Source organism: Manacus candei, unplaced genomic scaffold (genome assembly GCF_025592945.1).
Source record: "Manacus candei isolate 608988 ecotype Guabito, Panama unplaced genomic scaffold, ASM2559294v1 h1tg000011l, whole genome shotgun sequence".
Taxonomy (NCBI): domain Eukaryota; kingdom Metazoa; phylum Chordata; class Aves; order Passeriformes; family Pipridae; genus Manacus; species Manacus candei.
Genome location: NW_026138059.1, coordinates 23,425,461 through 23,439,236, shown reverse-complemented (window position 1 = coordinate 23,439,236; position 13,776 = coordinate 23,425,461). Strand labels below are relative to the sequence as shown.

The following is a 13,776-nucleotide window of genomic DNA, read 5'->3' as shown; positions in this document are numbered from 1 at the left end:
CAATGCTTATTTCTCTGGAATAACACCAGTCAATGCTAGCCACCCAAGGGGCCTTCCAGGACTTAATTACTGAAACTTGGGCCTGCAGATAGCTTTTTTCTATGACAATACTGAATAGCATAAGTTTGACTGTATTCAGAGCAGCAGCCAATCTTAAAGTACAATTCATCCATCTCAGCTGTCCAACAAAAGCATGAAGCTTTCACATTATAATGCAGGATTTAAGGAATGGGGTTTTCTGCCCTTTTTTTTCCCCCCTTAAGTTTTTGCAGGAACACCACGTGAGTTGTCTTTGGACGCATAAACTGTTTCTTGTATGCTTTTTGGATTTCACTGTTAACAGTATTTCTGCTTCCCTGATGGAACATCTTAGGTCTGAGGTTTCATGATTCAGAGCAATTATATTATAAAAATTGAATGTTAAAATAATTCATTTACACATATGTTTATATTGCTCCAAAGATTTTGTACACTGAGATCAGATTATGCAGCACGTGGAACTCCACCTGTGTTTCAGCTTCAACTAACAGAGTATTCACATCCAGTAAATAGTTTTAAAATAGATGACTGGACTTAATTTTAAAGTTTGTGTATTTTTATAATTATATTATACTCTAATGTATTTTTACACTGAATTAATCACGTTTTTTGGCAAAAGTACAAATGTAGCCCCATGAAATTTCCATTGTACTACTCAAAACTGCTTTTGACTATAAAACCTATGAACAGCTGTAAAAAGGAAAATTTTTCCTTTAGTCATAAAAAAAAAGTTAAAATATAAAAAAATTAAACATACAGAGTTCCATATACAATACCATAATTATTATCATAATTTTTAGATGTGGAAAACTTATTTTTAAGGTTACAGTGTTCTGTTCAGTGGTCTTTTAGAATCAAAAATTATGTGGGTTTCTTTTAAAGAGCTAACACTAATATGTTCAACATTTTTCTGACCTTTAGAATGAAATTTAAAAATTTCGTAAAAGTAATAAATAATAAATATATCAATGTAGTATAGAAAGAATATATTTAACATTACAGTTCTGTATTTAAGTTCTGTATTTACGTTTCATATTTTACTGTAAAATCTCATGCTATGAAATAGGCATGAGAATGGCCTTCAGATTTTAAAGCTGCAGTGTTACGACAAACCAGAGCACGTGGAAGCAATTAACTGAAATCGCAATCATCTCACACTGTGCTTATAGAAAATTGGGTGTAAAAATACTTATATGAAATGGTGATATTGGCAAATATGCTTGGTGTATACATAAAGAGAATTAGAGGTAATCTATTATTTTTTAGTATCAAACTACGAAAAGAAATATACTATATTAATGAGGTAATAACAAACCCATACATTTTCTCTAGAATATATTGTGTAATTATTATTAATATTCATATAGAAAAACACACTGATTTCTTTCATTCTTACTTTCACTAATTACCATTCTGAATTCTTTCTACAATGTAAACAAAAGGACTGGCTCAGAATTGTCAAAAAAATTTAATGTTGTATAGAGATTAAAAACTCCAGCTCTGTGAGCTGTGAAAATGCTTTCCATGTTCTCTTAAAACTCTTGGACCTAAGTCAGAGATGACAGCAAAAAACAACATGAAGGGTTAGGTCTGAATTTTTTTTGTGAAAGAAACAGTACAAAACATGTTAATGCACTAAACTCTCTTACTTATATTACTGATCGAACATGTTACATCACACAAAACTGCAAGAAAAAGCAAGAAACATTTAATTTGTAAAACAACTCCCGGGTTTGGTTTTTTTTGCCCTCGGGTAGGACACAGTTCAGCTCCATGGGTATTTTGGCCATCGAAGAAGATAGACATACACACCATCAAATACTCACATTTCTGTGAATCTGGTCAAAAACTGTAAAAGTTGAGACAACAGATTTTGCTTTACGCTTATTGTAATTCAATTCATTCTAATATAGCGACAGGTTAGCTTCGCCCGCTGGTTTGGAAGTGAGCCCCTGAGAAAAGCCATCTGCTCCACTCACCAAAAGCTTGCTTCAATAAAATCAATTTTGAGGGCCCTCTTCCAAAATTATTTCTGAATTCAAGTCAAAGACCTTCTTCAAATTCTCCAGGCAACTTCCAGACCCAAAACTTCCACCTCGCTCGGGACACATTTCAAGAAGTGCACCACTACAGTTACTGGCAAAGCTCCTCAGGGTGGATACCCCACAGGGGGCATCTCTCACATTTCTTTGAGGAGACAGAGCATTCCCCTCCACTGAGCAGGCAGGGATAGCATAGTGATCACCCTCCAGCCTTGGGTAGCACAATTCAGTCCCTCAAGTCACAAAGCAAGCACTGAACCCCCATTTTGGCAGCTTTAAGTCATTTAAAAGCAGGTTTTGTTACTCAGAAACCAATTAATAAATTTGTGTCACTGTACTACCCAGAGGGGAATGGCAGCAACCACAGCTGAGTATTACCTGAAAGAATTTCAAAATGCACTTTAGACAGTAAAATATTTAATTTTAAACTGTTTTGTCAACAAAATGTCTGAAAACAAAGTGGGCAGTTTCTAACCTCAACTGGCTATTTTAGAGCCAGCATCTGGTTTAAGCTAGTTGTCTGAAGCCTCCTCACAGTTTGAGGGAGAAGACAGGGCCCCCCCAGGGGCATGGCAGACCCCGGGTGCTCTGCGTGACTGAGACTTCTGCTTTGTGACTGCAGAGGAAGTTTATGGCCCCAAAGCTTCCCAGTCCTTCAGTTACCCTGCCCCAAGCAATTGTACAGTCAAGAAACAATCAAATCAAAATTAAGTCCCCTTTATATAAAAAGTTACCAACACTAAATTTAAGTTACTTGAGTCATAAAGGACATACAAAAATGTATACGGATTGTACACAATTACATGAGCCCTGGTCATCCTGACAGTTGCCTACATAGTGAAGTAAATCTTTATTTTTCATATAGGGCAATAAATTAATACATGCTGGTAGATGTCACCATAGAGCATGTCTTAAATCAAGAGTGCCACGGAGGAATACCTAAAAACTGTCCAGTCAAAGAACTGCAAAGAACCAGTACTAAAATCTCCCACATGACAAAAAGTGCTACAGCATGAAAAGGAAAGTATAAAAATTCTTTCGTGGTGTGGAAATGCTCAACAATTTATATCACTATAACACATTTGACTATCAGCACAGTTATCTGCACAGCAGTAATCTACTTGTCTTACATTGAAGATCAAACCTTTTCCCACTTCTCTAGTGTCATATGCTGGCTCCAGGACTTCTCCATTCTATGACACAACTCAGTGCCTAGATGACTGGGATTAACAACTCTGGCCTCTCTCAGTTTAAAACATAAATACCCATATTTTGTAGCCGAAAATCCTACTTTTCAGCTCTCTTGTTATAAATACTGAGTACTTCTGAGTTGAGAAGGAATTGTGTCTTCTTAATATTTAAGGGTGAAGACTTGCAGGAGGAACATAAGTAATGGGTCGCTCACCATTTCCCAGCCACAGAAACGAAACCATCAGCGGTTCCAACAAGCTCAAGTGCTTTGCTCTGCTAAGTCTGAATCAGTTTTTCCAACAAGCTGGGTAGTTAGAGGTTACAGCACATGATAAAATCAAAGCACCAACAGCATTTGCACAGCAAATTATTGCAAACATCATGATTTTCAAGAATTCAAATACAGAAGATCATTCTTAAGTCTGCTGAACTGTAAAATCTGCTCACTTGTAAAATCCGGCACCCACAGAGCAATGTAGATCTTACAAACCTGAGCAAAAAATGAAGACAAGCCTTTATAGTTTTAATTAAGTATGCTTTATTCTTAAACTTATTCTCATCGTCCAGAAATTGTGCTTTCAATGAAGCAAAAACTTTTCAAAGTCCAGAAAACTGTCAACATAATTATAACCATATGAAGCAAATTTCCATAACAAAATATTTGTGGAAAAGCCTCAGTGACATGGAAGAATACCTCTCAACAACAGGATATATTTTCCTGATGTAGTCCTCTCGCATTTTTAAGTACAATTTGTGAATATTGTTATGTATGTAATCCTCTCAATCTGCACAATTACCAAAGCTAGTAAGCCAAGGGTAGAGGTAGTTTTATATCAGAGCTTGCCTCACAGTTATTTTCTTGTGCTTCATATGCCTGTCCTTCAGAATCAATGTTATCTGTCCTTTTCAGGACTATCATCTTGATTGTATGTCCCCTCCTTTTCTCTTTATGAATTCTGAACTTCGCAAACACTCCTGAAATCCCCTGAACTCAGTTCTCCTTTTGGACTCCATTCTGAACTCCAATACTATTTATTTCCAGTAATAGTAGTGAGAGGATTAGAATTAGAGCAATTGTTTTGCACAGAAATTCAGATTTCTGTCACTGTTTCAGGATATTTGAAAACTCAGGCACTGGGCAAATGCATCACCACTGATGAAGTTCATGTTGTTAGTATATTTCTTACTAATATTTAAAAATTTCAAGTGATTTCTGCTTACTTTCATTTGGTAAAGTGTCATTTTGTCTATAGCATTACACTAAACAAGTCAGACTTTTGACTATTTCGGACCTATTTCAGCTTCTTGTATTTCAATATCTGAAAGAGTTATTATCTGTCATTTTCAAAACCGTTCAATCCTCACGCCCAGCTGGCCCCAGAACGCGTGCACGCGGTGGCGCGGCCCCAGCCAGCCCCGGAACACGTGCGCGTGGTGCGGCCCAGCCCCGGGCGCTCGGGCTTGGCCTCGGGCATGGAAAGGAGCGAGAGAGGGGAAGCTCCGCCAGTGCGGACTGTGCCATCGTGGGAGATGAGAGGAGGAGCCCGGAACACACAGTAGAGAAGGACAACTCTAAACCTGGTCAGATGGAGTTCGTTCAGCCCTGTAAGGCCATCCATCTAAGAGAAGGTCACTCTAATTAAACCTACGTCCTGAGGACCTCACTGCCACTGTCTGAGCTCGCTCAGCCCTGGCAGATGAACCTTAGGATTAAAGGGTGGGTACAGTTCCGCGCATACTGCATCTCACCTAAAAAATCCATTGCACAGGCTCGAAGGCCTTACCTACATTTGCAAAGCCCTGTAGCGACATCTTCTACAAATGCAGTCACACAAAGATCAAAAGACAAAGGCATACACCTGCCTCCAAAGGTGTACCCAAATTAACTCTAGCATGCTGGAACATCAGAACCATGCTCGATTCTGGGGATAGAGGACATCCTAAGTGTCGGTCTGCACTGATTGTCCATGAACTGTCACGTCTCAATATCGACATTGCTGCTCTCAGCGAAGTTTGCCTTCACGAGGAAGGCAGCCTCAGAGAACGTCGTGCCAGTTACACACTCTTTTGGTCAGGTAAGCCCAGAACCAAAAAGCATCTCTCAGGAGTCAGCTTCATGATCAAAAACTCTATTGTTCCTAAACTCGAAAATCTGCCGACAGGTCACTCTGACAGCATTATCTCCCTATGCCTTCCACTACACAACAAGCAACACGTTGTCCTCTTTAGTATATATGCCCCAACTCTCCAAGCTGACCCTGCTGAAAAAGATAAATTTTACACCGACCTGCGCCGCCTTACCCAGATGGTTCCTGCAGATGATAAGATCATTATCCTTGGTGATTTCAACACCAGAGTAGGAAAGAACCTTGAAGCCTGGAAAGGAATATTAGGCAAGCATGGTGTTGGAAACTGCAACGATAATGGTCGACTTCTGCTAGAATTCTGTGCGGAGCAACAGCTCACCATCACTAATACTATCTTTCAGCAGAAAAATAGTCTGAAGACAACATGGATGCATCCCAGATCCAAACATTGGCACCTCATCGATTATGTCTTGGTGTGACGGAGAGATGTCCGCAATGTCCACCACACCCGTGTGATGCCCAGCGCAGAATGCCAAACAGACCATCGACTGGTGCGCTGTAAGCTTAACCTCAATCTTAAATTCAAACCTAAAAGGGGCAGTATCCCAAGGAGGAGACTTCAAGTTAACAATCTCCAATCAGCCACAGTGAGAAACAAATTCCAGGTTAATCTTCAAACTAGGCTTGATAACCATTCCATAGGTTCTACAGATACCTCTCCTGTAACACTCTGGCACCATATTAAAAACAGCATCCTGCAGTCCTCTGTAGAAACCTTGGGGTTCTCCCTCAAGAAGAACAAGGACTGGTTCAATGAAAACAATCAAGAGATCCAGGAATTGTTGAGGAAGAAGAGAACCGCCCACCAAGCACACCTTGCACTGCCTTCCTGTCATGCAAGAAAAACAGCCTTTCGTCTTGCATGCAGCAAGCTCCAACAGAAACTCCGTGACATCCAGAACAAGTGGTGGATCAGTCTAGCTGAAAAAACTCAATTATGCGCAGACACGGGTGATCACAGAGGATTCCATGAGGCCCTGAAAACAGCATACGGGCCTACATACCAAGTCCAAAGCCCTCTACTCAGCGCTGATGGTCAAACACTTCTGACAGATAAAACCTCCATTCTGAATCGATGGCCTGAACACTTTCAGATTCTTTTCAGTACCAACCGTGTAGTCCAAGACACAGCCATTCAGTCCATCACACAACAACCGGTGAAGTATGAATTGGATACTGTCTCCACTTTAGGAGAAACCCTTAAGGCCATTCAGCAGGTGAAAATCGGCAAGGCAGCTGGTGTTGATGGAATTCCACCCAAAGTCTGGAAACATGGGGGCCTTGCACTCCATGCTAAATTTCACGAGTTCATATTGCGCTGTTGGGAACTCGGCAAACTACCACCAGACCTTTGAGATGCAGTCATCATCACCCTATATAAGAAGAAAGGAATTAAATCAGACTGTTCAAATTACCATGGTATTACTCTGCTCTCCATTGCTGGTAAAATCCTGGCAAGAATACTCTTGAACAGACTAATACCTGCTATAGGAGAAGGAATTCTATCTGAAAGTCAGTGTGGTTTCAGAGCCAACAGGAGTACCACAGACATGGTGTTTGTTCTCAGACAACTGCAAGAGAAGTGTAGGGAACAGAACAAAGGTCTCTATGCAACCTTTGTTGACCTCACCAAGGTTTTCAGTACTGTGAGCAGAAAAGGTCTATGGTAGATTTTGGAATGTTTAGGTTGTCCCCCCAAGTTCCTCAAAATGATCATCTCACTCCATGAGGATCAGCACAGCCAAGTCAGATATGGCAATTTCTGAGCCCTTTCTGATAACTAATGGTGTGAAACAAGGCTGCATTCTCGCACCAACCCTATTCACAGTCTTTTTCAGCATGATGCTCCAAAGGGCCACGGCAGACCTCGAGGATCAGGACGGTATCTACATTCAATACCATACTGATGGAAGCCTTTTCAACCTAAGGCGACTGAAGGCCCACACTAAGACCTTAAACCATCTTGTCCGGGAGCTGCTTTATGCTGATGACGCCGCCCTCGTCACTCACACAGAAGCAGCTCTGCAGTGTTTAACATCCTGCTTTGCAAACGCTGCTGAGCTCTTTGGGCTGGAAGTCAGTTTAAAGAAGACAGAAGTTCTCTATCAACCGGCACCTCAGGAAGTCTTCCGTCATACCCATATCACAATTGGCCAATCAGAGTTCAAATCAGTTCAGCAGTTTAATTACCTAGGCAGCCTCATCTCCTCACATGGTAAGATTGACAGAGAGATTAGATAACAGGTTGGCGGAGGCATATAGTGCTTTCAGAAAGCTTCATAAAAGAGTTTGGCGAAATAAACACCTGAAGAAAAGTACAAAGATCAGTGTTTACAGAGCCATTGTGTTGTCTACTCTCTTATACGGATCTGAATCATGGGTCATCTACCGCCACCACCTGTGACTCCTAGAACGCTTCAATCAACGCTACCTTCTTACAATCCTAAACATCCACTGGTCAGATTATGTGACCAATACATCTGTTCTAGAACAAGCAGCAGTCACAAGCATTGAGGCCATGTTGATGAGAACACAGCTGCGTTGGGCAGGACACGTCTCCAGGATGAAGGACCACCGCCTTCCTAAGATCTTGCTTTATGGTGAACTTGCCGCCGGCTGCCGCATGAGAGGAGCCCCGAAGAAAAGATACAAGGACTCCCTGAGTCATAAATCATCTTTTGTAAATTATGCAGTTTCTTCTGTTTAGTTCACCGATTTGTTACTTCTTCCCTCTAAGGGTAGAACTTCTCCCTAACTTCAGTTTAAGTTAGGCATCCTAACTAACCTAGCATCAAAGTACTCTAGAAAGGAAATATAAGACACATCAGAGATTAAACACCTTCTGCATATGTCCATGGGTTTTAGAAAAGGGTCAGCTCTTCTCTGTAAAATTCTGTTTCATCTGCTATTAAAAAAATTAGATGAGACAAATCTGACCTTAATTGACTAAAACTCTGTCTGATGAAGTAGCTTGCATTAAGAAACTGTCTATCCACAATACAACTGTAAACTATTGACTAATATTCAATTACAGAAGCAGCATATTTGCCTTTGGCGAACATTCCCATTCAAGCATAGATATATGTAGCACAAGAGTATAAAATAGTCAGAATTGTAAAAAATTCAGCATTTGCTTTGAGTGTTATTAAACAATTTTATTTCCATTTTTTAAGTAAAGCAAAATAAGTAAATACACCAATTATAACACATCTGTTATGCTGAGCTATAAAGAACATATATTGCTATCATTTGTAAGCTTTCTATAACAACTCAGAGTTTAAAGAAATTGTTTTCAATTGTTGACATTTTTATTGATTGCATTGATGTCAAGCGGAGGTAAATTACATGAGCAGTGAAGCTCAGTTATGCACTAATTCAATACAACTACATAATAATTGTTGATGAGCACCCACCCAGAGCAGAAGTCTCAGCAAGACCAATTAGCTGCTTGCCAATACTGCCAAGGTTTAGGGGGTGTAGCCTGCATTCTAAGTCACAGAACCTGTGCAACTTCCATAAAGATTTTAGGCTGCATTTTGCAAAATCCCTTACAAAGTGCACTTGCTTAGTCTGCAATTCATCTTAAGACAGTAACAGTTTTACTTGCCCCTTCAACATAATTCTCTAATTATTTTTTATAGCCTGAGTTAAAAACAAATCAGTTTATCATTACAGATTTTTCTTAGATCATTTTAAAATATTTTCTTGTAAATGAGACCATACGATTGCTTTCCTTCCAAGAATATTTGAAAGAGCTTCTAAAATAACTGAATAGTGATGAATTTGAGGAAAGGCAAAAATGAAAATAAGAAAGGCACATTCAAAACAGAAAGTAAGAAAACAAAATAAAATCTAATCATTAATTATGTCACACAACCATATAACTTGATAGCGTGGAGATCTGGAGTGCTCTCCAGAACATCTAATCCATTGCCCCATACAGAACAACTATGTTTCACACAGATAGCTTCCAGTTATCCCAAAGATAAAATAGATTCATATACTAAAACTCCATAGAAACTATTTGACACTAGAAAGAAAGGGACAAAGTGAAAGCTGTTTGTCAGTGGCAGCCAAGGTTTATCCAGCATCAAGGAACTGATCAGGAGAAATATGTTCAAATAATCCCAGATACCAGATGGTCACCCTTGCTACAACACTGTGCTTTTTATGATAATTATTCCCATACAAACGCATCACGGGCTCCCAAACTTTCCAAACTAAAGTTCTATTTTATCTAAATCAGCCAACAATATACAAACCAGGAATCTAGGAGAAAAATTTTTCCAAATTTTCTTCAGAGAACTGTTCGCTTTGTCCACTTTCTGAGGCCAATTCCAGCTGTTGCAAAGGAATGCAATGTAAAAAAAACCTTCAGAGAAATCTGATGCTGAAAACCATGCATCCCTGCAGGATAAAAAGCCTACCAAACTTCCAAAATAAATACCTTCCTTCCCTCAAAAATAATACAATATTCATTTAGCTTATCTTTTCCAAATATCTCAAAGTGTCACTGTTTGAACCTTAAAGATAAGTATGTCAGAAGAATATTCAAACAAAATCCAAACTGACTTGTTTGATGATGACTGGGCTTGACAGACCAGTTGAGAGTTAATTTAGGTAGTGAAAGATGTTAACACAATACATAGCAAAAGCATTCCAGTCTCATATGGTCACTGCAGCTTTTCATATTGACACAATAGCTGCTAGGCACGGAGTTGGATTTGGGTGGGTTTTTTTTCAGAAACGCTATCACTAGTTTTCCTTTCTTTCCACCATAATATTCTAAATTAATTAGGAAAATTAGTTATGTAAGAACAGACTAGCCTATGCACTTCTGCCAATACATTTCATTCAGGCCACTGGCTACTGTATAAACAAAAGCCAGCACGACCTTTAAACTAAATCAAATGGCTAACACAGGGTTGATTTTTTTTTGCTTAGAGGGACTCCCTAGTACCACAGAAAGATCTATAAAAGCTGATTTCTTCCTTAAATCCTGTATGATTGCAGGAATAAGGCACAGTAGGTATATGATCTGCATAGCAATGTAAGCACTTTTAGGTAGGGTAAGAAGGCAAATCTACAGAAACGTGATTCTGCAAGTGCAAGCCAGTCAGCCTAACATCAAGTTCCTGTAAAGGAACATGTTGAAAAAGTGAACATGGGTTGAAAACTGTCTGGATCAGTCAGGTTCAAAGTGAATCTGGATTAGAGGGACAAAATCCAATTGGTAGCTGATTAGTAGACATATTCCTCAGGGATCAGTGTTCACAAACAGCTTTATTACCAACCTTCACGACGGGATGGAGCGCACACAGCAAGATTACACGTGATGCCAAACTAGGGGGAGAAAGGACTGATAAGCTGGGACATGGAACAGCTACTCAGAGGCACCTCGTGAGATTGACAGAAGCAGAGAATGACAGAAAAACAGAATGACAAGCACTTCATGAAGCACAACAAGTGCTGCACCCAGGACCCAAGCACCCTGACCACCAGTGCAAGCTGGGTGCAGTTGGCTAGAAAGTAGCCCTGCACAAAAGAAGCTAAAAATCCTGCTGAGCAATGAGCTGCACAGTGCTAACAAGTCCAAGATCATACTGGTTTTAAAGACTTTGCTTTCAATGTCTTTTTTCTTGTGGTTTTGTAAATCATATTTCTTACATGACACAAATATAATCCTTATGGGTTAATACTACAACTGGTAGTAGTTTTCATCTAATGACTTCTTCCTCAGCTCTCACTGTCTTTTCTTTCACATATTTAGACTCTTCATGGATTTTCATTTAAAAAATAGCTTAGAAGGTTAGGAAAAGAAAACAGATAGGCTAAAGTCTGACAGATACATTTTTGTCTGGGTTTTTTTTCTGCTTTAAATGAACACTCTTGTGCTAATGAATCATAACACATAACCCCTGTTCATCTATATTAGTTCAAAAGAATAAAAGCCAAAAATAATTGGCATCAGCAAAGATTTTGGATTTAAAGAGAGTGAGCACAATATATTCCTTGTGTTATGCCTCTGTACTGTACTAGGAACTCTGTAATATTCCATCATTACAAAATGTGCTTGTGAAAGAATATAAAAATAGGCAAACAAAATAAAGACCAAAACACTCAAGCTCAGAACACACAGTGCACAAAGTACATTCCCATTGTATTTACCCAGTCATTAGCTATCTGTTTGCATTGTATATGGGGAAGTGCAAAGTAAACCAGAAAGCCTGCTTGCGTAGTCACTGACATCAGGACTGTAGGGTTATTAGACACTGGACAACCTTTTGCAAAAAGCTTTTATGATTTGAAAACTTTCTAAAATAACAGATATGGGTTTATTGTGAGAACTGAGACAAATCTAAGCCCTCGCTGCCCTGCTTTCTCTAATTAACATTCTTTGCTATGATGGGCACAGTTCCAGGCATTGCATGACAGAGGCACCAAACATTCATGCCTTCTGCTAACATAATACTCTTGAATTTCAATATACGATACTTTAAACCCCATAAATGCAGAGTACAAGATTATGCATTCCTTTGTTAATCAAAAGCCATTATTTCTCTCCCATGCCCATCGGCAAGGCACACAAAACTAGAAGGAAGAGTGGCCACAGCTGCGAAAATATCCCCAAGATCTGCTAATGATCTTCTAGAGAGCTACTGCTCGCATTATCAAGTACAAATGAGAAAGCAGTGAAAATGGCCCAGAAGAACAATAGCATGAACACACCCTTTTCAGCCCAAAAGAAGCTATGAAGCAACAATATCCAATTCATATTCATTTTTAGCACCAAACACAGGTTCTTTAGCAGAAAAGCTACCCTAAACTTGTGGTTTTTGCAAGCACCAATATGACAGTTTAGCAGGCTACCCTAACCCTGCAGTTTTTGTAAACACGGTAAGAGAAGAGAATGAAAGCAGTATGTTGGCACACATCTTCCAAAAATTAGTTTTCCCTATAATTTTTTATTATCTTAAAAAACATTTTGTTGAAATGGACAGGAAAAAAAAATCATTTATATAGGAAACTTAATGTGATGACTTGCCATAATTATTTATGATTGACGTACACCAGCAGTTCAGCATCATTCACGTAACTTAGTCCAGTTGAAATCTAAGGAAGAACAAAACCTCCCCCAAAAAACAAGAGAAAAATTTTACAGTTAAAAAAAAATTAGGAGTTACTCTTCCATTTTGGAAGCATATCAAAACAATATTTATTTCACTGTTGATTTTCAAACTTGAAAATTGTCAGTAAAATCTGCACCCATATTTCTCCATTCTTTTTACCTTCTGATTTGTGTACCTTAAGGTTTCAGAAAGAATAAACATTGCCACTTCATTCAGAGGAGATAAAAAGGCATGTTACAATATAATCGATTTTAATCCCTTCAGTTGCAAAACCAAAATTAATAGTAATTTAAAAACCTTATCTCAGCCATCTTCCTCAACTGTTTTGTGTTTTTAACATATCTACTGCTAGTAAATTGTAAAAGAATTAAAAGCAAACACAGATTAGAATATTTTGCAACTGACTGGAGAAAGCAGTGAGGCTGCCTGGAATACAGCCAGGAATTTGTCTCTATGCCTTTGCAGAAACTGTCAGTTTCAAGGAATAAAACTATTGCACAGTGCAGCTATTTCCAAGCAAATTGTAAGGCTCCAGCAATTGAAGTGGTGTAAATGACAGTTCTGAAAGAGAAACGGGGTTTCCTTCAAGCCCTCAACAGATATCAAGGGGGAGAGGGAAAAGATAGTACCTTTGGGTTTTGTCCAAAATGATGCTGTTATGCTCTATTCAAGAGCATATTTAACACATTTGTAATATCCAGTAAGACTCCACTCTAGCCAATAAATTTGTACCAGAAGAGATTTTAGTTCTGACAGAAGGGTTTGGGGTGGTTTTATACTTTGAACAACCTTCTTTGTCCTGGCATTTGTGGCTGCTCAGGTTGTACTTTCGCCTCTCAGGGAGAACATGCTGCATATCATTCCCTATGGATTGAATAAACTTACAGCATTTTTAAGATGCTTTCCTCCCTTTGCTTGTGATGAAGGGGAAAGTAAAGGAAACATACATGGGTTTAACTCAGTCACCACAACCAAATAGCTTGTCAGATCTGTGCATCCAGTAAACCATGAAACACAGCCTTTCCTAATGTTATCCCACAGTCAGAGATTTTCAGTCTTTCTTCCTGATGGTTTCAATCAGCGTTTTAAGTGTTTACTTTCACTGTGATACCGGCTGTGATATTAATGTTGTCACATTCAGTCAGGAATAGAAGTCACCTATACATTGGCCCTTATGTGTTTCATAATTTATTTCAGCCTTGTTTTGAAACACTGCCAGTCACCGGC

General features: G+C 39.0%; 1 protein-coding gene across 7 annotated transcripts in view; it reads right to left on the bottom strand.

Annotated features, from left to right (window-relative positions):
• The window catches only part of BCKDHB (branched chain keto acid dehydrogenase E1 subunit beta), a 150,456-nt gene that overhangs the window by 55,541 nt on the left and 81,139 nt on the right, over positions 1-13,776 (bottom strand). Inside the window, exon 10 of one of the 7 annotated variants that reach the window (XM_051778058.1) lies at positions 6,742-6,792. The exons of the other annotated variants lie outside the window; for them this stretch is intronic. Coding sequence (XP_051634018.1) covers positions 6,757-6,792 — 36 coding nt within the window. The 3' untranslated portion in view covers positions 6,742-6,756. Of the gene's footprint in view, positions 1-6,741; positions 6,793-13,776 lie in introns of those variants that run through there. 7 annotated transcript variants of the gene reach the window in all.